Source organism: Cnephaeus nilssonii (genome assembly GCF_951640355.1).
Source record: "Cnephaeus nilssonii genome assembly, chromosome: 7".
Classification (NCBI taxonomy): domain Eukaryota; kingdom Metazoa; phylum Chordata; class Mammalia; order Chiroptera; family Vespertilionidae; genus Cnephaeus; species Cnephaeus nilssonii.
The window spans coordinates 80,557,180-80,580,530 of record NC_137078.1 but is presented as its reverse complement, the minus strand read 5'-3'; the positions used below and the strand labels follow the sequence as shown (position 1 = coordinate 80,580,530).

The 23,351-nt window shown below is 41.4% G+C and overlaps 1 protein-coding gene across 5 annotated transcripts in view; it reads left to right on the top strand.

The window, feature by feature from the left end:
* AGO3 (argonaute RISC catalytic component 3) overlaps nucleotides 1–23,351 on the top strand; it is a 120,002-nt gene that overhangs the window by 20,611 nt on the left and 76,040 nt on the right. For 4 of the 5 annotated variants that reach the window (XM_079778121.1, XM_079778120.1, XM_079778122.1 and 1 more), the window contains exons 2-3: nucleotides 2,087–2,258; nucleotides 16,757–16,877. In XM_079778121.1, coding sequence (XP_079634247.1) covers nucleotides 2,113–2,258; nucleotides 16,757–16,877 — 267 coding nt within the window. In that variant the 5' untranslated portion in view covers nucleotides 2,087–2,112. Of the gene's footprint in view, nucleotides 1–2,086; nucleotides 2,259–16,754; nucleotides 16,878–23,351 lie in introns of those variants that run through there. The other variant, XM_079778123.1, reaches the window with a different exon arrangement.

Genomic DNA, 23,351 nt, shown 5'->3' with positions numbered 1-23,351 from the left:
ATCGAACTTGCAACCCAAGTATGTGCCCTTGACTGAGAATCGAATCCTCCACTCTTCAGTATGTGGGCCAAAGCTCTTAACAACTGAGCACACCAGCCAGGGCCCATCTTAGCCGTTTTTAAGTGTACAGTTCATAGCATATAGGTACTACATTCACATTGTTGTACAACCAGTCTCCGGATCTGTTTTCAGTTTGAAAAACTGAAACTATACCCATTAAGCATCAATTCCCCATTCTTCTTTTTCCCAGTCTCTGGCAACCATCCTTCCACTTTGTAGTATTAACCCTTTGCACTCGCTTGCTTTTTTCTCGATTCCTTTATTCTAATGCTAACCGTGTCGAGTCACACTCAACATCCGAGTGCAAAAGGTTAATAATAGGAATCATACAGTGTGTTTCTGTGACTTATTTCACTTAGTATAACATCTACAAGGTTCATCTATGTTTAGCATGTGTCAGAATTTCATTTCTTTTTAAGGCTAACTAATATTCCATTGTATGTATATACCACATTTTGTTTATCCACTTATCCATCAGTGGACATTGAGGTGGATTCCATCTTTTGGCTGTCGTGACTAATGCTGTTGTGAGCATCCTATAAAATAAAGAGGTAATATGCAAATTGACCCTCACACTCTCACGTCACAAGATGGCCATCCCCATGCTGTCACAAGATAGCCGCCCCCATGTCGTCACAAGATGGACGCCCCCACAAGATGGCTGGCAGGGGAGGGCAATTGGGGGCAACCATGCCTGGAGGGGAGGGCAGTTGGGGGCGATCAGGCCAGCAAAAGAGCAGTTAGGCGTCAGTCAGGCCTGCAGGGGAGCTGTTAGGGGGCGATCAGGCTGGCAGGCAGAGTTGTTAGGAGCAATCAGGCAGGCAGGCAAGTGGTTAGGAACCAGCAGTCCCGGATTGTAGGAGGGATGTCCGACTGCCGGTTTAGGCCCGATCCCCGGGATCAGGCCTAAACCGGCAGTCGGACATCCCTCAAGGGGTCCCAGATTGGAGAGGGTGCAGGCTGGGCTGAGGGACAACCCCCCCACCCCAGTGCACGAATTTTGTGCACCAGGCCTCTAGTAAGTGTGTAATGATCTGTTCAACACCCTGCTTTCATTGTTTTTGGGTAGATACCCAGAAATAGAATTGCTTGATCTTTTTTTTTTTTTAAATATATTTTATTGATTTTTTTTACAGAGAGGAAGGGAGAGGGAGAGAGAGCCAGAAACATCGAGGAGAGAGAAACATCAATCAGCTGCCTCCTGCACACCCCCCACTGGGGATGTGCCTGCAACCAAGGTACATGCCCTTGACCGGAATCAAACCTTGGACCCTTGAGTCTGTAGGCCGACACTCTATCCACTGAGCCAAACCGGTCAGGGCAAATTGCTTGATCTTATGGTTATTCTATTTTTAATGTTTTGAGGAACCACCATGTGGTTTTCCAAAGCAACTATACCATTTTACATTTCTGCCAACAGAGGACTTTTCATATTTTACATGTTTTTGTGTGTAAGTAAGCTGTATTTATCTTTTTCAGCAAACCTTTAAATTTATTGACACAGTGTTTATAACGTCTTCAGTATCTGTAGTTATATGATCCCCACACACTTTTATTAAGGCAATTCTCCTATTTTAAAAATCAGTGTTGCCTGGGGTTTATAGATTTTATTTATCTTTTCAAATAATTGATTTGTGCTTTGCTGATACTTTTTATTGTATATATTTTTTTATTTTGTCCATTTATTCTGATCCTACTTTCTGTGTTTGTTTTGCTCTAGGTATCACACTCTTTGGGTCTGATTTGTGTTTGCACATGCTCTCCTGAGTTTGTGTGATTGTTCTCCCTTCTTTCTACCCTATTCCAAAACAATTTTCCAGCAGAACCCAGGGTTTTGTTTATTTATATGTTTGTTTTAATAAGGAGAATAAATTGGGAGGAAATAAGTAGAGATGTTAGAAATTGTCATGTTTCAGCAATAGGTTTCAACCCCATTACCCGATTTACTTAAAGTTCTAGCATACTCTGATTGACAAGATTATCCAATGCAGTCTGTAACAGTGTTATTTCCCCCCATCTGTTGCAGGACCCGTTGGGGCCCAGCCCCTACTCATGGTGCCCAGAAGACCTGGCTATGGCACCATGGGCAAACCCATTAAATTGCTGGCTAACTGTTTTCAAGTTGAAATCCCAAAGATTGACGTCTACCTCTATGAGGTAGATATTAAACCAGACAAGTGTCCTAGGAGAGTGAACAGGTAAGAATCATGAAGCATGGAGATTTTTTGCTGTTGGTATTAGTCTTTGCCATAATATTTGTTTATCTTGTATATCCAAATAGCAATGATAATGTCTAGCAGTTTGACTAAGAACACATGGTAATTTGTTTTGAAATTGATTGCACTTCAGAGATGTGTTAGTAGGTAAAATCTTCTAATAGCCTTGAAATTTTTCCATTATAACATGAACTCATATGTTCTCTCTGTGATAATAGAAAAGGTCCAAGTCATTTTTAGATGTTTTTGAAATCAGGCTGAGTATTTTTTTTCCTTTGCTTTTAGGTAATATATCTTTTATCTCCCCACCCCACCTATTTACCCTTTTCTGTTGTTTCCTTTAAGATGATGGTAGTGGTAGAGATGATGGTTGTCATGGCTTCGTGCTTTCTGTTCTGATCCTCAACTCCTAACTATTTCTTAATCTTATATAGGAACAAATACATATAGTATGTAAAGGATTTTTCAATCTGCTCTCAGTAAGTTTCTTCTCTCACATTCCCCAAATACTCTATATGTCTGTATTTGTGTATGGCTGTAGTTTAGGTAATACAGGGAATATAAAAGGAAATTATAATGTAGTGTAACCCCATAAAGAGGTTTTAAAAAAGAAGTCTCATGTGTAAAACATTTAGAAAACAATGATACTTAACATGTTGGTTTGTAATATCAAATACCCCAGGCTTTTCTTATTCAATAGGTATTATTAAGAGCCTTCATTTAAGACATAGGTGAGTACACCTGAAACTTATCTAATGGTATAAATCAATGTTACCTCAATTTTTTTAAAATTTTATTTATTTTTAAAATATATTTTATTGATTTTTTACAGAGAGGAAGGGAGAGGGATAGAGAGCTAGAAACATTGATGAGAGAGAAACATCGACCAGCTGCCTCCTGCACACCCCCCACCAGGGATGTGCCCGCAACCAATGTACATGCCCTTGACTGGAATCGAACCTGGGACCCCTCAGTCCGCAGACCGACGCTCTATCCACTGAGCCAAACCGGTTTCGGCGATTACCTCAATTTTTTAAAAAAGACGTAGATGATTCTTTCTGTAAAGGAATTTATAATTTAATGGAGATAAGACATATAAGACATAGGAAGTGAATGAGCACTAAGAAAGGTTGTGACAATGTAAAAAAAAAAATTATATGAATGTTATAATTAACATGTAATGCGAGTTCTTTCTGAGGTCAGGAAGGGAACTGTGGTAAATCATCACCCAAGGATGTTTTTATAATTTTAGAGAGAGAGAAAAACATCAATCAGTTGCTCCCCCAGACTGGGGATTGAGCCCTGGACCCTTTGGTGTACAGGATGACATTCCAGCCAACTGAGCCACATGGCCAAGGCTGATAACCTTTTTAATAGCTGAAATCCAGAAGGGTTAAGAGGCCAACTCAAGAGCACACATTTTGGTAGCAAAAATTAGAACAGAACTCCAGAATCCTGACTTGATAGTCATTAAAAAATATTTGTAAAGCAAGAAGAAAAGGAATTGAGTTAATCTAAAACAATTGGAAGAATTGTGGATAATTGTAGTAAAAAAGGAACACCTTTTAATGATGAGGCAGCACTATTGATGGATGAATAAAGAAGAATATCTGTAGGTACCTAGGTAGATAGATATAGATAGATAGATATAATGGACTACTACTCAGCCATAAAAAAATAATACATTCTTGCTATTTGTGACAACTTGGATGGACCTGGAGGGAATTTTGCTAAATAAGTCAGACATAGAAAGATAACTACCATATGAACCTATCTAATAAAAGAGTAATATGCAAATGGACCATACCTCTGCTACACCCACAAGCCACGCCCACCAGCCAGTCAGGAGCGAGTATGCAAATTAACCCAACCAAGATGGCTACAGCCACTGAGAGAGCAGGAGGCTTGGGTTTCCCTGGCAATGGAGGAAGCCAAGCTTTCCGCCTGCCCTGGCATGCCTTGGCCTCCGCTTAAGGCTACAAAGTTTCAATTGTAGAAGAAACATAAATCCCAGATACCAGGGCCTCTGCTTGGGTCACCAGGGGGCATGGCTGGCCTGCAAACCACCACAGGCCCTTCACCCAGGCCGCCCCACACCCCAAGGGAACCCCCACCCTGATCCAGGACACCTTTCAGGGCAAACCAGCGGGCCCCCACCCATGCACCAGGCTTCTATCCTATCTAATCCTATCTAATAAAAGAATAATATGCAAATTGACTATCACTCCCAACACACAAGATGGCTGCCCCATGTGGTCAAAGATGACTGCCCCCATGTGGACACAAGATGGCCGGCACAAGATGGCCAGCAGGGGAGGACAGTTGGGAGGGACCAGGCCTGCAAGGGAGGGCAGTTGGGGGCAATCAAGCCTGCAGGGGAGGGCAGTTAGGGGTGACCAGGCTGGCAGAGGAGGGAAGTTGGGGGTGACCGAGCCTGCAGGGAAGGGCAGTTGGGGAGGACCCAGGCCTGCAGGGAAGAGCAGTTGGGGGGGACCAGGCCTGCAGGGGTGGGCAGTTAGGGGTGACCAGGCCTAAAGAGGAGGGCAGTTAGGGGCAAACAGGCTGGCAGGGGAGCAGTTAGGCATCAATCATGCTGGCAGGGTAGTGGTTAGGGGGTGATCAGGCTGTCAGGCAGAAGCGGTTAGGGGCAGGCAGGCGAGCAGTTGGGAGCCAGCAGTCCTGGATTGTGAGAGGGATGTCCGACTGCCCGTTTAGGCCCGATCCTGGTGGGATCGGGCCTAAACGGGCAGTCGGACATCCCTCAAGGGGTCCCAGATTGGAGAGGGTGCAGGTTGGGCTGAGGGACACACACCTCCCATGCATGAATTTCGTGCACCGGGCCTCTAGTTTCACTTATATATGGAATCTAAAAATAGCATAAATCAATTTTATACTTTGTTAATAATATTGACTTGATTTTAAATCAACATCTGGAAAACTTACTCCCCTTATTTTCTTCAAAAGACTAGCTTTTGTCTTAACTTTTTTGCAATATTTACTACATAACTAGTCAGTTAAGGTTGTTGGTTGGCTTCTGAAATTAGTTTAGTTCTTACACTTCAATAACTAGAATTCTGGAATTTAAAAGGCACTAGATAGAACTTTACAATTCCTTTTCAATATTAGCTAAACAGTTATGGGCCAAAATGCAGCAGTATTTAAATCAACACATGAGGTTTCTCTTGTCTACATGCCACAAGCTCAAATATTTGGAACTATGGCATTAATGATAATAGCAGAGTGATGTAGCAAAACAAATTTTCACTTTAGTTAGAGGAGTTTTTTTGGAGAAAAATATCTAGGAAATTCTTATGAGTCTTTTTGTGAGTCAAGTTCTCTACTTTAGACTTTGTCTATTGGTTTTCTTTTCCTTTCCTCACACCTTTGGGGGGGTGTGTATGTGTGTCTTTTTTTTCCTATTTAATGATTTTGATTGAAAATGATCATTTGGTCACAGAGCATGTTTATTAAGCAGATTTCAAATGTTTCTAGTTTTTTTTAAACAAGTGAATGCTCTCAATAACTAAAAATAAAATATTTTTAGAAATATTATGACCTAGAGTATAAATTCTGTAACTTGAGTTTTTATGTGAGTTTGTCCAGCTTCTATATATGGGGATAAACCTTCAGTAGAGAGTTATGCACTTATTCAGAATCACTGAATAATGAAATACTTTGGAAAAATTGTATATACAGTATGATTGTAACTAGAGGGTAGGAGGCAGGAAGAGAACAATCAAAGAACTTATATGCATATATGTATAACCTGTGGACACAGACAATAGTGGGGTAAAGGCCTCTGGATGGGGCCGTGGTTGGGTGGAGGGCATCAATGGGGGGGGGGGGGGGAAGGAACATCTATAATACTTTCAATAATAAAGATAAATTAAAAAATAAAATTTAAAATTTTTAAAAATCTATTTTGGACACATAAAGATGTGAAAGAATCTTAAAATAGTTGATAGTAAATGTGGTTGAATTTTTAAGAGGTTCAGTTTTCTTTTATAAATTAAATGTTATAGTAATTGTGCTATTATAATTACTGTTATTATTATGATTAAGGACAGTGCCATGTATTTGTGCATATTGTATATGGATATAAGGATATAATGTAATTCTGATGATTGAATTTTAGAAGGTAAAAATACATCTATATATTGATATAATTTTAGCTTTTAAATTGAAATCTCAAATCAGAGTGAGAATTCTTTTCTGCTGTCAGGAATATCAGTGGCATAGTGTTATAATTGGGTAGTATGCCAAGAGAGGGATATACTTTTTTAAAATAACATTTTATTGATGTAAAATGTATACACCATACAATTCACTCACTTAAAGTGTACAATTCAGTGGTATTTAGTATGTTCACAGAGATGGGGTACAACCATCACCACTATCTAATTTTAGAACATTTTATCTTCCCAAAAAGAAATCTGATATGCATTAGCAGTCACTACCCAATGTCTCCCTCTCCTCAGCCCCTGCCAACACTAATCTACTTTCTGTCTCTAGATTTGCCATTTCTAGACATTTCATGTAAATGAAATTGTATAGTATGTGTGGCCTTTTGTGTGACTGACTTCTTTCACTTCACATATTTTCAAGGTTCATCCAAGTTGTGACATGTGTTACTACTTCATGCCTTTTCATTACTGAACTAGTGCCCTGGTGCACGGATTTGTGCACATTGAAAGGAAATTAATTAGAAGGTGGCCGGTGGGGCAGGACTGGGTGAGATGGGCCGGACAAGCCCTGGAGCCAACCTCCCATGGTCCCTCCCCAGCCAGCCCCACCCCTGATCACCCGAGTGAGTGAGTGGGGTCCTTCCAGCAAGTGGAGTTCCTCGGCCTGGCCTGCAGGGATCGGGCCAAAACCGGCTCTCCGACATCCCCGAGGGGTCCCAGATTGCGAGAGAACAGTTCTTGAGTGACGCACCCCGGAATCGGGCTCCCTCCTCTCTAGTTCCGGGGTGTATCACCTGAGAACCGCTGCTGCCAAGTCACCGCAGCTCAGCAGCTTTTGCATTGAGTGTCTGCCCCCTGGTGGTCAGTGTGCATCATAGCTACCGGTCAGATGGTCACTTAGGCTTTTATATCTATGTATATAAAAAGCCAGCAGCTGGAACATCGAAACGATCAGTCGCTATGACACCCAGTGTGGCCAGCAAACCGGCCCGATCGGGGGGGTGGGGCCTGCCAGCCAACCTCCCGTGGCCCCTCCCCAGAGCCAGCCCCATCCCTGATCACCCCCCTCCCAACCCAATAGGGGCCAAGGCTGGCAGCCACCCTCCTGCAGCCCCTCTCCCCAGTCAGCCGTGCCCCTGATGAGCCCCCACCTCCTCGATCGGCCCGTAGCCCCTTCTCCCCCAGCTGGCCCCGCCCCTGATTGTCCCCCCATCCCAGTAGGGGGCAGGGCCGGCTAAGTTAAATCCATTTAAACCAGGTATCTCAATTTACCATATGGTTGTACCAAAATAGAATGCTATTGGTACTAGATTTAAAAATATATGAATCCTGCTCAGCCAGCATGGCTCAATGGTTGAGCATCGATCTGTGAACCAGTAGATCATAGTTCGTTTCCTGGTCAGGGCACATGCCCAAGTTGTGGGCTCGATCCCCAGTAGGGGGTGTACAGGAGGCAGCCCATTGATGTTTCTTTCTCATCGATGTTTCTCTTTCTCTCTATCCCTTTCCCTTCCTCTCTCTAAAATCAATAAAAATATATGGACCCTAACTGGAATTATAATTCTAAATCCTGCAGTAACTTTTAAAACTTAAAGATTACTTTTTGGGTATTTTCTATGTTTTCATTTAACTATTTAATTTATTGTGCACTGTTTTGTGTCAGGCACAAATGGTGCTATGTTCTGGAAATAATAAGTTAAATAAAGACATGATCCCTGGTAAGCATTTCGTAGTCTATGTGGAGTGACAAGTTCTGTGAGATGAGTAGTATGTGCTGTTATAAAAGAGTAATGATGATTTTATTGACCAATGTTACCCCAATAAATTCAATAAATTTTTTTAAGTAATGATTACTGCCCTAGCCGGTTTTGCTCAGTGGATAGAGCATTGGCCTGCAGACTGAAGTGTCCCAGGTTCAATTTTGATCAAGGGCACATGCCCAGGTTTCCCGCTCCGTCCCCAGTAGGGGGCGTGCAGGAGGTAGCGGATAAATGATTCTCTTTCATCATTGATGTTTCTGTCCCTCTCGCTTTCTCTCTGCCTTTGGTTAGGGAAGAAGATGGTAACTGAGCTGAATAGTTGCTCAATGGGCCAGGTGAAAGAATAATCCATATAGAGAGAGCATGGGCAAAGGGAAGACATGTAACAAAAGTAGGCCAGTATAAATAGAGTAGCTGGAGTTTGAAAAGTTAGCTAAGGCCTGTGAATTCAGAAATAGTAGAGAGCCATTGGAGGCTTTTGAGCAAATGAGGAACATGTATATTTAAAAGCATAACTAATGGCATTGTGTAGAATGAATGAGAGAAGAGAAAGACCAGTCCTGGAGAACATTTGGAAGGCTGTTGCAGTAGTCTAGATCAATGGTCTTCAAAATTTTGATCACACATGCCCAATAGTTAAAATATTTGACCATGTACTTAATAGATAAGTATATACACCATACATGTTTAAAATTTTTTAACTTACAGACTTGTACTACTGTTCTAACATTGTTTTGAAATAAACTCTTTAAGAATATATTTATTAATTTAAAATTTTCAGATTAATGTACCAAAAACCTGACTGAATAGGTGCCACACACTTGAACTGAAATAAGTTGCAACATGCTGAAAATGAATAAGTAAGAGTTCACTGTTAACTCTTATATGTTGCAGAGCTCCCAACATATAAGATTGTTAGTATTCCTGGTGTACCATGTGTTACACCTGACCATCTAACCTGGGCTAAGTGAGGGCACCATTGTCAATATGTATTCAGATTATAAGATGAAAATTAAAATATAAAAACTTTTTTTTCTCATACTTCAGCATACCCCCTAGCACTTTGGTATCTACTTTTCTAGATTAGAGGTTGTGTGTTCTAAGACCTAAGTAACAGAAGTGATAAAGACAAGGCTTAGTTGATTTAGAAAAATGAATAATTTAGGTGTGTAAGGAAAGGGCAGAGATAAGAAGGGCTTCATAGTCCCTAAATTGTATAATGGTGATGATAATGGTGTTGGCTTTGACAGAAATACAGGTTGTGAAAGGACCAAGTTTTTTGTTTTCTGTTTTGGATATTTGGATGTTGAAATGTGTAAGAAGCATCAAAATTGAGTTCAGTAGATTATTGGAAATAAAGGCCTAAAGCTCAGGAGATAAGTCAAGATGGAGATTGAGATTTGAGACGTCAGTATATAGGTAGCTGATAGTTAATAGGGAAAATGAGTCGAGTCGAGATAAGAGGATTGAGAATAGATCTCTGGGGATACTATTGTTTCAGGTTTGCCAGTGAAGACACTTAAGAGACTGAAAAGGTAGGAGGACCAGGACAAAGTAGAAGGTTTTTTAGAGAAGGTAAAACAAGGATCTTGATTTGATATTCAAGGATTGATCACAGTGGCAAATGCTAAAAGAGCCAAATGAAAAGGCTGAAAGAAACCATATCTATTAAGAGTTTGTGGTGGTCAGAGGGAGAAGTGTTTTAGAGAAGAGTTGTTAGTGTAAGCCAGATTGAGTTAAAAATCTATTTTGTAGTCTAAAGTAATCTGTCAGTTATTTGTGAATACTAGAAATGTTTACTGGGTTAGTTGTTGTGGTTATATAAGATTGTGAAAGAATTCATTCACCCATATGAAATGATTATGAAGATACTACATAATGAAATGCTTTGCTATACTGCAGATGTTATATTATAAAGTATTAAAATTTTGATCTAAAATATAATCTCTACTCTGTATCTTTTAAAAGTTATCTTGATGCAAAATATTGATTGGCTACCTTCTCTGCTACTTACTATAGAATTATGAAGATAAATTAGAGGTTGGAAGGATACAAGGACAGCCAGCCAGCTGTTTTAGTTGTGTTTTATAAACCTCTTGGTTAATTTAGCATCTATACCTTAGCAGTCTTCCTTCTTTCTGTATGTATAGTGGCAGATTAATTTGTTGTAGCTGTGAATATTAAACAAATGTGTATAGTCACTTCGAGGGGAAAATATTATTTCATGTCTTCTCTTATAGACTAGAATAATTCCCATTCTGCCTATGGGAACAGAGAAATTAAAATGAGATGAAGATGGTTCTTTATGACCTTACTACAGGTCCGGCGCATGAAATTCGTGCACGGGAGGAGGGGTCCCCTCAGCCCAGCCTGCACCCTCTCCAATCCGGGACCCCTCAGGGGATGTCCGACTGCCTGGATCGGGCCTAAACCGACAGTCGGACATCCCTCTCACAATCTGGAACCGCTGACTCCTAACTGTTTGCCTGCTGGCCTGATCGCCCCTTACTGCCCCCCCTGCCCACCTGGTCACCCCCAACTGCCCCCCTCTGCCGGCCTGGTCGCCCCTAACTGTCCCCCCCCACCACCTGGTCGCCCCCAACTGCCCCCCTCTGCAGGCCTGGCCACCCCTAATTCCACACACACACACACTGACCTGGTTGCCCCTTACGGCTGCCCCTGCTGACCTGGTCACCCCCAACTGCCTACCCCCGCTGGCCTGGTCACCCCCAAATGCTCCCCCTGTCGGCCTGGTCGCCCCTCACAGCCTACTGTTCTGTCATCCGTCTGTTTCAGTTGTGACGGCCCCTGGCTTTTTATATATTAGGATAGTAACAATTAACAGAAAAATAGTTTCTTCTTTTTTTACATTAAAGTTACCCTCTTCTACCATTTTTCTGCTCTGAGTCAGGTGGTAAAGTAGAAAATATTAAATTTTATTGTACAGTCAGTGACATTTTTCAGAGGGGAGGGAGGTTGGAAGGCTGGCTGAAAAAGGTAAAGGGATTAAGAAGAAGAAGAAAAAAGACACAAAACAACAGTATGGTGATGGCCAGAGGGAAAGGGGGGTAATGGGAGGTGAAAGAGGGCAAAGGAGGGATAAATGGTGGCAGAAAGAGACTTGACTTTGGGTGGTGAGTGCACAATGTAGTGTGCAGATGATGTGTTATGGAGTTGTACACTTGAAACCTGCATGGTTTTATTAATCAATGTCACCCCAATAAAATCCATAAACAAAATATACAGAAAATAAAAGGGGAAGAGAACCTAAGGGAGTACACTAGAAAAAAAATCACAAAAGAAGGCAGTAATGGAGTAACTGAGGAACAATAAAAATGTAAGGCATACGAAAACAAAATAAATTTTGCTCTGCAGTCTGTGCACCAGAGCATGACAGAGTAAAAAAAGCAGCACCAGAATGTAGGAAGTAGATGAGATAGGCTATAGCCCTTTGTAAGACCAAACATACTCAGGCAGGTTCCATTTGTGTAGTAATCACCAAATGTTCTTATGGATTTTTTTTTTCCTTTTCTTTTTAAAATATATTTTTATTGATTTCAGAGGGGAAGAGAGAGGGGGAGAGATAGAAACATCAATGATGAGAGAGGATCATTGATTGGCTGCCTCCTGCACGCCCCCTACTGGGGATCAAGCCCACAACCTGGGCATGTGCCCTTGACTAGAATTGAACCTGGGACCCTTCAATCTGCAGGCTGATGCACTATCCATTGAGCCAAACCAGCGAGGGCTGTTCTTATGGATTTTTAAATTGTAACCTGATGTTCTAAAAATGCATCATATTACACTTTGCAAAAATTCATTCTGCCTCAGACTAACGTTATTAGTAAAAGGAAACCACTAAAGATTGTTTAGAAGTTCTTATCCTTATTTACTCAGATTTTCTTTTCTGAATTGCTTTTTTAACGCTTTAGAAGTTATAATTTTATATATTTTGGTTATTGTGGTTTTACTTTTATTATAAGCTAAGAAGCTGGCTTAATATCTATATATATAGAAGCCTAAGTGACCATTTGACTGGTAGCTATGATGCGCGCTGACCACCAGGGGCAGACGCTCAATGCACAGGCATGGAAACATGGAACAGACTGATGAATCTCAGAGGGAAGGGGGGAGGGTGGGAAGTGATTAACCAAAGATCTTATATGCATACTAGAGGCCTGGTGCACAGATTCGTGCACCGGTGGGGTCCCTCGGCCTGTCTGCGGGGATTGGGCAGAAACTGTCAGTCCAACATCCCCCGAGGGGTCCCAGATTATGAGAGGGTGCAGGGCAGGCCGAAGGACTTCACTGGTACACGAATCCGTGCACTGGGCCTCTAGTACACATATATTGTACTAAAATTTCTACATTTGAACAAAAGATCAAAGAGCCCCCCTCCTCGCCCACTGTTATAATAAAAGACTAGTGCTCCACAACTACAGTATAGAGAAAACTCAGGCATAGTTTCCATTAATTATCAGAATTCATTTTTTGTATTAATTTACTAAATTTAATGTTAATGTATTGTGGTGTATCGATTGGGAAAGCTTTAGTACTGTACTTCCATATAATTTTTGAGGTATAATTTTTGAGATAATTATGCTTAAATTTTTATATAAAAATAATATCACTCCCACCCAGAGTGGCTCAGTGTTTGAGTGTCTACCCATGAACCAAGAGGTCACCAGTTTGATTCCGTTAAGGCTCTAGGCAAGCATGTCAAACTCCAGGCATGCGGCCTGGTGACCGCGAGTTTGACATGCTTGCTCTAAAGCCTTAAGTTCAAATCAGTTTTTAGTGTAATTATATGATAAAGAAGTTTTTATATCTGATACCATGATAAAATGTGCAGTGCTTTATTATTTGATACTAGTAGCCCATTTGCAGGAAGAATCCTGCAAGCGGCCGCTGCGGCCGCATGTGCTGCCGCTGCCGCCGCCATTGCAGCCCCCACGCCTGCACCCGCGCGCCGCTGCCGCCCGCCCCGCTCCGCCCCGCCCCACCCGGGCTTTCCCTCTGGCAGCCACCTTGCTTTCCGCTTTTCCTCCCTCTTCCTTCTAAGTTGTCTTCAGTCTTCACTCCTCCCTCCCTCAGCGTATGCAAATTAACTGCCATCTTTGTTGGGTAATTTGCATACTTGCCCTGATTGGCTGGTGGGCTTGGCTTGGGCTGGTGGGCGTGGCTTGGGCATAGCGAAGGTGCTGTCAATTTGCATATTACTATTTTATTAGGTAGGATTCTCATAATTAAAATTTTGCTGTTAGAGGGGATTGTATATATTATTTATTTTAGTTTTCTAGTTTGTATCTTCCCTGACATAATTGCTCTTTAAACAGTTCTAACAAGGACAAACTCAAGTAACTTAAAAGTTAATATAACCCACTTGTGAGTAATTCTGGTGTTTCAAAATGTTAGAAATTTTTGTTCCAAAAATCAAGCTTCTTATATTTTTCCAAGTATGTGTTCTAGTTCTGTTGAACCATACAAGGTAGGTTTTCTGCTCAGTTTTTTTGTTTGTTTGTTTGTTTTATTTTTTTTTATTGATTTCAGAGAGGAAGGGAAAGGGAGAGAGAAATTGAAACATCGATGATGAAAGAGAATCATTGATCGGCTGCTTCCTGCACGCCCCCTCCTGGGGACCGAGTCCACAACTCTGGCATGTGCCCTTGGCTGGAATTGAACCTGGGACCCTTCAGTCCACAGGCTGATGCTCTATCCACTGAGCCAAACCAGCCAGGGCTCTGCTCAGTTTTTCACGACAGTCCATCAAAATAGCCAAAACCTTCTATAATTACCTTTGAGTCTTTTCTATTCCAGACTAAAAGTCCTTAGTTTTATTTAATTTTACTCATTACATAAGTTTCTATCAGGATCACCTTCTGGTTATGTTTCATATTTTAGGATCTTAAATTTTTACAAATTGAACAGAGTACTCCAGAATGTGAAATGACCGGTATAATATATGATGAGGAAGGAATAAAAAAAAACCCAGGCAGTGTTGTTTAGTAGATGAGCGTTGACCTATGAACCAGGAGGTCACAGTTCAATTCCCGGTCAGGGCACATGCCCAGGTTTCAGGCTCAATCCCTGGGGGGTGTGCAGAAGGCAGCCGGTCAGTGATTCTCATCATTGATGTTTCTGTCTCTCTCTCTTCTCCCTCTTCCTTCCTCTCTGAAATCAATAAAAAAAAGGAAAAGGAAAGAAGAAGAAATACTGCAGAGAGGTAGAGTCAGCAACTAATTGGACAAAGAGATGAGCCAGGTATATACTGAGTGCTAGGCATCAAAGCAAAATATTTTTTAGCCCTAAGATGTTTTGTTTTTAAATCTCCTCCGCCATTTTGATCCTTAGAGTGGTTTGCCAAGATTTGGTTAGATTAAAACAACACCAATTTTACTGTTAAGTAAAAAGTGAAAAAATAATCAAAACATCCTGATGAATTAGATCTGTAAAAATTTCACCTGAGAAACTGGAATTAATGATAATAGCCACAGATGTAAACTTAAAATGGCAGGAAATCTTTGAAATTTGTTTTATACCTAAACACTGAGCAGTGATTCAAATCTTTGTTGTAAAATTTACTCTAGAAAAGATGACATTAATTTAAATAATTTCAGCAAAATAAAAATAAAATTGAAACTTTGAGTATGTAGAAAATTGCTCTGAGTATCAAGTCAGCTTAATTATTTTGTTCCAGAAAATGCTTTTTTTCATCTTTTTCCTATCACCTACTCACTTGACTGTGCTAGAATTGAATTTTTTAAAATTCTTTTAAATCGATTATATATTATACCAGTATTATGTGAGCATAATCTCATCACAATATATTTAGATTTGTATAAACAAAATTTAAAAATCATCTTTCTCTCTGCTTCTCTCTCCAGAGGTAACCACTATATGTATTTTGGTACCCATCCTTCTAGATATCTTTCCCCTGCTTTTACTAAGGATGTGTGTACAAAAAATATATATTGATTTTTTGATATTTGGTATTGTTCTCTCTGTAGTCTGTACTTAAAAAATGTCTTGAATATCTTTTCATATATGTAAGTGGGATAAAAATGTTTGCTGGATAAAAATGGAGGTTTTAAAATATCCTATTGCCTGAATACTTTAGTAAAGGTGGGGGGGGGGTGTATGTAAAAGGATAGGAGTGGTACAAGGTGTTTATTGCCATCAAGAATCTCACAGCCTAGTAGAAGTGAAGCATACAGTAACTACTAGGGTCCGAGTGCACGAATTCATGCACCTTGAAAGGAACTGTGGGCCGCGAAGCTGCAGTAGGCACAGGGGCGGGTCTCGGCCCATCCTCCACACCCCCGCCGGGCCCCTCCCGCCGCAGCCCCCAGTCTCCTGTCTGCCAACAGCCCCACTGCCACCGCCGCTCACACACACTGGTGGCATGGAGTAATTAGGGCCAGCTCCGTCAGTGGGTGCCAACGGCAGCTGCTGCCCCGATCGCCCCTTAGGAGCAGGAGGAGGTGGAGAAGCCCGCAGGGGTGATCAGGGCCGGCAGTGGGTGCAAGCGGGGCTGTCACCAGCAGCGTTTGTGAGAGGCAGCTGCTGGCCCCCATTGCCCCTCAGGAGCAGGGGAGGTGGAGAAGTCCTGAGGAGTGATTGGGGCTGGAATCCACTGCTTGCACCCGCTGACTGCGCCAAGCAATTGGGGCCGGCATCAAGCAAAGAATTTTCAGTAACTACCAGAGGCTTGCCCCGATGACAGTGATCAGCACCCCACCTTGATCTGGCACCCCCGCTCACCTGCTCCACCATCCTGCTGCGGCTGATGCCCACCATATCCGTGGTCAGCCACCTGCTGCCGATGCCCGCCATGTTCCGCGTGCACCCCCTGGTGTTCAGCGCACATCATAGCAACTGATTGTTCCACCATTTGGTCTATTTGCATATTAGCCTTTTATTATATAGAATAATACAATGGAATAAGTGTTCTAATGGATATATTTATTAGGTGCTATTTGAGCACAGAGGAATGAGTGTCAAACTCTGAGACAAAGAAAGATGAATGTGTCAGATGGTGAAAAGGATTTTTAGATCAGGTTCTAGGATTAATATTTTGCAGGTCAACTGTGGCCCAGAATGATTAAGTAATACACTGAATTCATTCTTTATTTTTATGTGAAATTCCTATCATCCCTTTCTGGTATCCTAAGCCTGGTCCTGAAAGCAAAACTTTTATCACATGTGATTGTCTTTTAGAATGTTGGCAGCTTTACTGGTGGGCGTGACTCAGTTGGTCGGACGTCCTCCTGTGCACCGAAAGGTTGCCGGTTTGATTCCCAGTCAGGGCACATGCATAGGTTGCATGTTTGATCCCTGGTGGGCACGTATGGGAGGCAGCTGATCAATATTTCTTTCATACATTGATGTTTCTTTCTCTCCCTTCCTTTCTCTCAAAAATAAAGGGTGGCAGGGTGGATAGAATTTTGACAGCTTTAAATAGTGTTAAGAAATTAGTTAAGTTGTTAAAATATCATCATGTAGAGGATTATGTGAATGTATTTTTTCCTTTTTGTAGGGAGGTGGTTGACTCAATGGTTCAGCATTTTAAAGTAACTATATTTGGGGACCGTAGGCCAGTTTATGATGGAAAAAGAAGCCTTTACACAGCCAATCCACTTCCTGTGGCAACTACTGGGGTAAGATATGTGTTCCTTTTTTGGGAAACTATACTTTTTGCAATTTCTCATTTTAAATGCATTTGTTACCTTTTTATTTTATTTTATTATATATGTATGTGTATCATTTATCTTTTTTAACTTTTTTGAAATAATTTCAAACTTACAGAAAAGTTGTAAGAATCATGTAAAGAACTCATGTATCCTTTACTAAGACTCACCAGTGTTCTTAAAATTTGCCACATTTGTTTTAGCATTCTCTTTCTTTCTCTTCTTTGCTGTCTCTATCTACAGATACCGCTATATCTATCTATCTATCTATCTATCTATCTATCTATCTATCTATCTAATTTTTTTCTGAACCATCCAAGAGTAGGTTGCATACATTATGCTTTTTTCTTTTTATTATATTTTTATTGATTTCAGAGAGGAAAGGAGAGGGAGAGAGCGATAGAAACATCAATAATGAGAGAGAATCATCAAGTGGCTGCCTCCTGCACACCCCCTACTGGGGATTGAGCCTGAAACCTGGGCATGTGCCCTTGACCGGAATAGAATCCAGGACCCTTCAAGTCCCCAGGCTGCCACTCTATCCACTGAGCCAAACCAGCTAGGGCGATAACTACTATTAAAAAGCATAATTGCCCTAACCAGTTTAGCTTAGCAGAAAGAGCATCAGCCTGGGGGCTGAAGGGTCCCAGGTTCGATTTCTGTCAAGGGCACATACCTAGGTTGCAGGCTTGATCCCCTTGCCCTGGTTGGGGCGTGTGCAAAGGCAATCAATCGATGTGTCTCTCACATCAATGTTTCTCTCTCTGTCTCTCTCTCTTTCTTCCACTTTCTCTAAAAACCAAAAAAAAAAAAATCCTTAAGTGAGGACTTAAAATAATTTTTTTAAAATAGTACAGTTACCAAATTCACTAAGCTCTACATTGATATGTGATACTTTTGCCTAATCAACAACCCATATTCCAGTTTTGTTATTTGTTCCAATAATGTCCTTTAGCATTTTTTTTCCTTTTCATACATAATCGAGTCCAGGTTCATGTTTATATTTAGACTAGAGGCCTGGTGCATGAAATTCGTGCACGGAGGTGAGGTGGGGGGTGTCCCTCAGGCCAGCCTGCACCCTCTCCAATCTGGGACCCCTCGAGGGCAGTCGGACATCCCTCTCACAATTCAGGACTGCTGGCTCCCAACTGCTTGCCTGCCTGCCTTCCTGATTGCCCCTAACCGCTTCTGCCTGACAGCCTGATCACCCCCTAACCACTCCCCTACCAGCTTGATTGATGCCTAACTGCTCCCCTACCAGCGTGTTTGCCCCTAACTGCCCTCCTCTTTAGGCCTGGTCACCCCTAACTGCCCTCCCCTGCAGGCTTGATTGCCCCCAACTGCCCTCCCTTGCAGGCCTGGTCCCTCCCAACTGCCCTCCCCTGCTGGCCATCTTGTGCCAGCCATCTTGTGTCCACATGGGGGCAGTCATCTTTGACCACATGGGGGCAGCCATCTTGTGTGTTGGAGTGATGGTCAATCTGCATATTACTCTTTTATTATATAGGATAGAGGCCTGGTGCATGGGTAGGGGCCAGCTGGTTTGCCCTGAAGGGTATCCCAGATCAGGGTGGGGGTTCTCTTGGGGTGTGGGGCGGCCTGGGTGAAGGGCCTGTGGTGGTTTGCAGGCCAGCCACGCCCCCTGGTGACCCAAGCAGAGGCCCTGGTATCTGGGATTTATGTTTCTTCTACAATTGAAACTTTGTAGCCTGGAGTGGAGCCAAGCCTCCTGCTCGCTCCGTGGCCAGCAGCCATTTCTCTTGGGGTTTGTGTTCTTCTATAATTGAAACTTTGTAACCTGGAGCGGAGGCCTAGGCCAGCCAGGGCTGCAGAAGCTTTGCTTCCTCCATTGCCGGGGGCAACCCTTGCCTCCTGCTCTTTCCAGCTTAGTGGCTGCTGCCATTTCTGTTTGGATTTGTTTACCTTCTATAATCGAAACTTTGTAGCCTTGAGTGGAGGCTTAGGCTGGCAACGGCAGGCAGAAAGCTTGGCTTCCTTTGTTACTGGGGAAACCCAAGCCTCCCTCATGCTCTCTGTGGCTGTAGCCATCTTGGTTGGGTTTATTTGCATATTTGCTCCTGATTGGCTGGTGGGTATGGCTTGTGGGTATAGCGGAGTTAGGGTCAATTTTCATATTACTCTTTTATTATGTAGGACTAGATATCATGTCTCTCTAGTTTTCTTTATTTTGGAACAATTCCTCAGCCTTGCCTTCTTTCTTTAATGGCATTAACATGGTTGAAGATTGCAGGCAAGTTATTTTTTAGACTGTCCCTCAGTCTGAGTTTGTCTGATAATTCCTCTTTATTAAATTCTGATTAAGCATTCTTGGCAGGAATTAATATGTGTTCTTTCCTTATCAGTGTATCATATCAAGAAGCACATAGTATTTGTTCCATTAATGGTGATGTTAACTTTGATCACTTGGTTATGTTGTTATCCGCCATGTTTCTCTTGTCAAGTTATTCTTTTTCTCTTTGCTCTTGGGAGATAACTTTTTGTTTTAAATGTCTTTATTTATTTTAGAGAGAGAAACATCGATGTGAGAGAAAACATCGATCAGTTGGCTCCCATATGCACCCTGACTTGGGATCAAACCTACAACTTAGGAGTGTGCCCTCACCAGGAATTGAACTGGTGACCTTTTGGTGCATGGGACAGCTGAGCCATTCTATCCAGCCAGGGCGAGATAGTTTTTTAAAAAAATTCTAGTAAAATACACATAGCATAAAATTTATCATCTGAGCTATTTTTAAGGATTATTCTATGGAATTAAATACATTCAACAACTGTCACTACCAACCATTTCCATAACTTTTTTCATCTTGTAAAGCTGAAACTCTGTGCTCATTAAACATTAACTCCCCAATCTCCCCTCTCCTGAACCCCTGGCAACCACCATTCTACTTTGTGTCTCTATGAATTTTGACTATTCCCAGTACCTCATATAAGTGGAATTGTACATTGTCTTTTTGTTACTGGCTTATTTCATTTATCATAATGTCATCTAGGTTCATCTTTGTTGTCACGTGTATAGGGATTTTCCTTTCTTTTTAAAGCTGAATAATATTTCCATGTGTTTGTATGTGTGTATACATTTTGTTGTTTGTCCATCTACTGATGGATACCTTTGGGCTATTGCAATATAATGCTGCTATAAATATGGGTACAAATATCTATTCTAATCCCTGCTTTCAGTTCTATTGTGCATATACCCAAAAGTGGAGTTGCTGGATCATATAAATGGTAATTATATTTTTAATGTTTTGAGAAACCACCATACTGTTTTCCATAGCAACTGCACCATTTTACATTCCCACCAACAGTACTTACAAGGGTTCTAAATCATCTACACCCTTGTCAATACTTACTTTCTACTGTATTGATAATAGCCATCCTAATGTGTATGAAGTCATATCTGATTGTGGTTTTGATTTGTATATCCCTAATTATTAGTGAAATTGAGCATCTTTTCATGTGCTTATGGGCCATTTGTGTATCTTTAGAGAAAGTTCTTTGCCCATTTTTAAAGTGAGTTGTTTGTTGTTGAATTTGAGCTATTTTTTTCATATATATATATATATATATTTTTTATTGGTTTCAGAGAGGAACGGAGAGATTGAGAATCATTGATTGGCTGCCTCCTGTATGCCCCCCACTGGGGATCAAGCCCACAACCCTGGCATATGTCCTGACCGGGAATTGAACTGTAAGCTCCTGGTTCATAGGTTGACACTCAACCACTGAGCCACACTGACTGGGCTTTAGCTATTCTTTATGTATTCTTATCAGATATATGATTTGCAAATATTTCTTAATATTCCATAGGTTACCTTTTCACTTTGTTGCTTTCTTCCTTTGATGCACCGAAGTTTTTAATATTGATATGGGTGATACTTTTAAGGATCTTGTTTCTCATTAGACTTCTATAATAATAAAAGGGTAATATGCTAATTAGACCAGACGTCCTTCCTGACAAAGCTAGGGCGAGGGAAGCCAGCCTGGGTCCCGGGTGCCTGAGGGAAGCCGGGGGAAGGAAGGCCTACTCTTGCACAAATTTTTGTGCATCGGGCCTCTAGTTTTAAATAATTGATGATTCTTGCTTGGAAGTATTATTACTATAAAGTAATGATGATTTCCTTCTACATTTACTAGGTAATTATTCTATAGCAAGGAAGAGCATTTTCTTTTTTTTCTTAATTGATTTTAGAGAGAGGAAAGGAGAGACAGAGAGAGAAACATCGATTAGTTTCCTCCCATACACACCCCAACCAGGGATTAAGCCCACAACCTGGGTATGTGCCCTAACCGGAACCACCACATTTTGGTGAATGTGACAACCAACTGAGCAACACTGGCCAGGGCAGGAGAGCATTTTCTTTTCCCTTATTTATTTATTCTATTTATTTGACAGCTCAAATTGGTTCCTATGTCCTTTTGACATGATCAGCTTTTTCTTTTCTTACTTTTGAATACTTCCTTACTTTGTGGCACAAGATGTTCCAGGCTCTTCTAATTTTTCCCTGCAGAAATCCTGCAACTTGCTGTTTCCTAAAGGAATACTTGTTTCTTTTAGTTGGGGTATGCAGGTTAGAAATCAAAATATGGGAACTAGGTGTGCTCATTGCTGTATGTGCTTCTAAGCCCTTTCAGTGGACAGAAGTAGGAAATACAAATAGGTACATATATACATCCTATATAATAATCCTATATAATAAAGAGGTAATATGCAAATTGACTATCACTCCAACACACAAGATGGCCACCCCCATGTGGACACAAGATGGCCAGCAGGGGAGGGCAGTTGGGGGTCACCAGGCCTGCAGGGGTAGGCAGTTGGGGGTGACCAAGCTGGCAAAGGGGGGCAGTTAAGGGTGACCAGGCCAGCAGGGGAGCAGTTAGGCGTCGATCAGGCTGGCAGGGGAGTGGTTAGGGAGTGATCAGGCTGGCAGGCAGAAGCGGTTAGGGGCAATCAGGCAGGCAGGCAAACAGTTGGGAGCCAGCAGTCCTGGATTGTGGGATCGGGCCTAAGCGTGCAGTCGGACATCCCTCAAGGGGTCCCAGATTGGAGAGGGTACAGGCTGGGCTGAGGGACACTCACCTCCCCCGCCCCAACCGTGCATGAATTTCATGCACCGGGCCTCTAGTATATAAATAAAACGACAATATTATGTCATACAGTAAACCTAATTTAGGTACCCTGCAAGTCCCACTTCTTTTATACATACATTCTGTATATTGGAACTCATGAGCTCAAACTGATTTTTACAGTTCCACTTTACCCTTACAGAAATCTTCCTTTACTCCCCACATTGCATATTTGAAGCTTCCTTCTTTTTTAAACTCCTGGCTCCCCCAAACACCGCAACTTTTACTTAACTATTCAATCCTAAAGTACATGTAAAATAGTTTCAGAATTACTATACCATACCACTACAGAAAACAAACCTACTAATAAGAGTTTATGGTTTTATTTTTTTTAAAATATATTTTATTGATTTTTTACAGAGAGGAAGAGAGAGGGATAGAGAGTTAGAAACATCGATGAGAGAGAAACATCGATCAGCTGCCTCTTGCACACCCCCTACTGGGGATGTGCCCGCAACCAAGGTGCATGCCCTTGACCGGAATCGAACCTGGGACCCTTCAGTCCGCAGGCCGACGCTCTATCCACTGAGCCAAACTGGTTTCGGCTATGGTTTTATTTTTTATGCAGTTCTTTCCTACTCACCCTTCCTTCCCACCCCCAACTGAGAGTATAGTCAGTATACTGTATTCAAGAGTACTTGCATTAGTGTTTTCATTCTTGTTTTTTTCTTCTTTTAGTATGGCTATATTATTCATTTGAAGTGCATTTTGTTTTATTTAGTTTTATTTGTATTTAATTTAGTTTTTTCCCTCCAGCCTTATTGATTTAATCTTAGTTAAAATTTAATTGATTTAATTCAATTTAATTTTTAATGTATAGAACTTTATTTAACATGCTTCCAAAAGTTAAAACATACTGAAAAATACACTCTGAATTGTTAATCCTTCTTATTTTTCCCAGTTTGTTTCTTTCCATCCTTTTAAAGTAACCAATTGCTTTGTTTCTGGTTTATGCTTCCTATGTTTCTTTTTGCATAAGCAAGCAAATACAAAAAGATTTTTCCATTTTCCCCTTTTTTCTCACATAAAAGTTGGCATACTATTTGTAATCTTTTGTACTTTGCCTTTTCCCCCCCCACTTAACAGTATAGCTTGGAAATTATTCCATTACAATTCCAAGAGATATTCTTCATCTTTTTTTTATTTTTTTAAAAATATATTTTATTGATTTTTTTACAGAGAGGAAGGGAGAAGGATAGAGAGTTAGAAACATCGATGAGAGAGAAACATCGATCAGCTGCCTCCTGCACATCCCCTACTGGGAAGATGTGTCCACAACCCAGGTACATGCCCTTG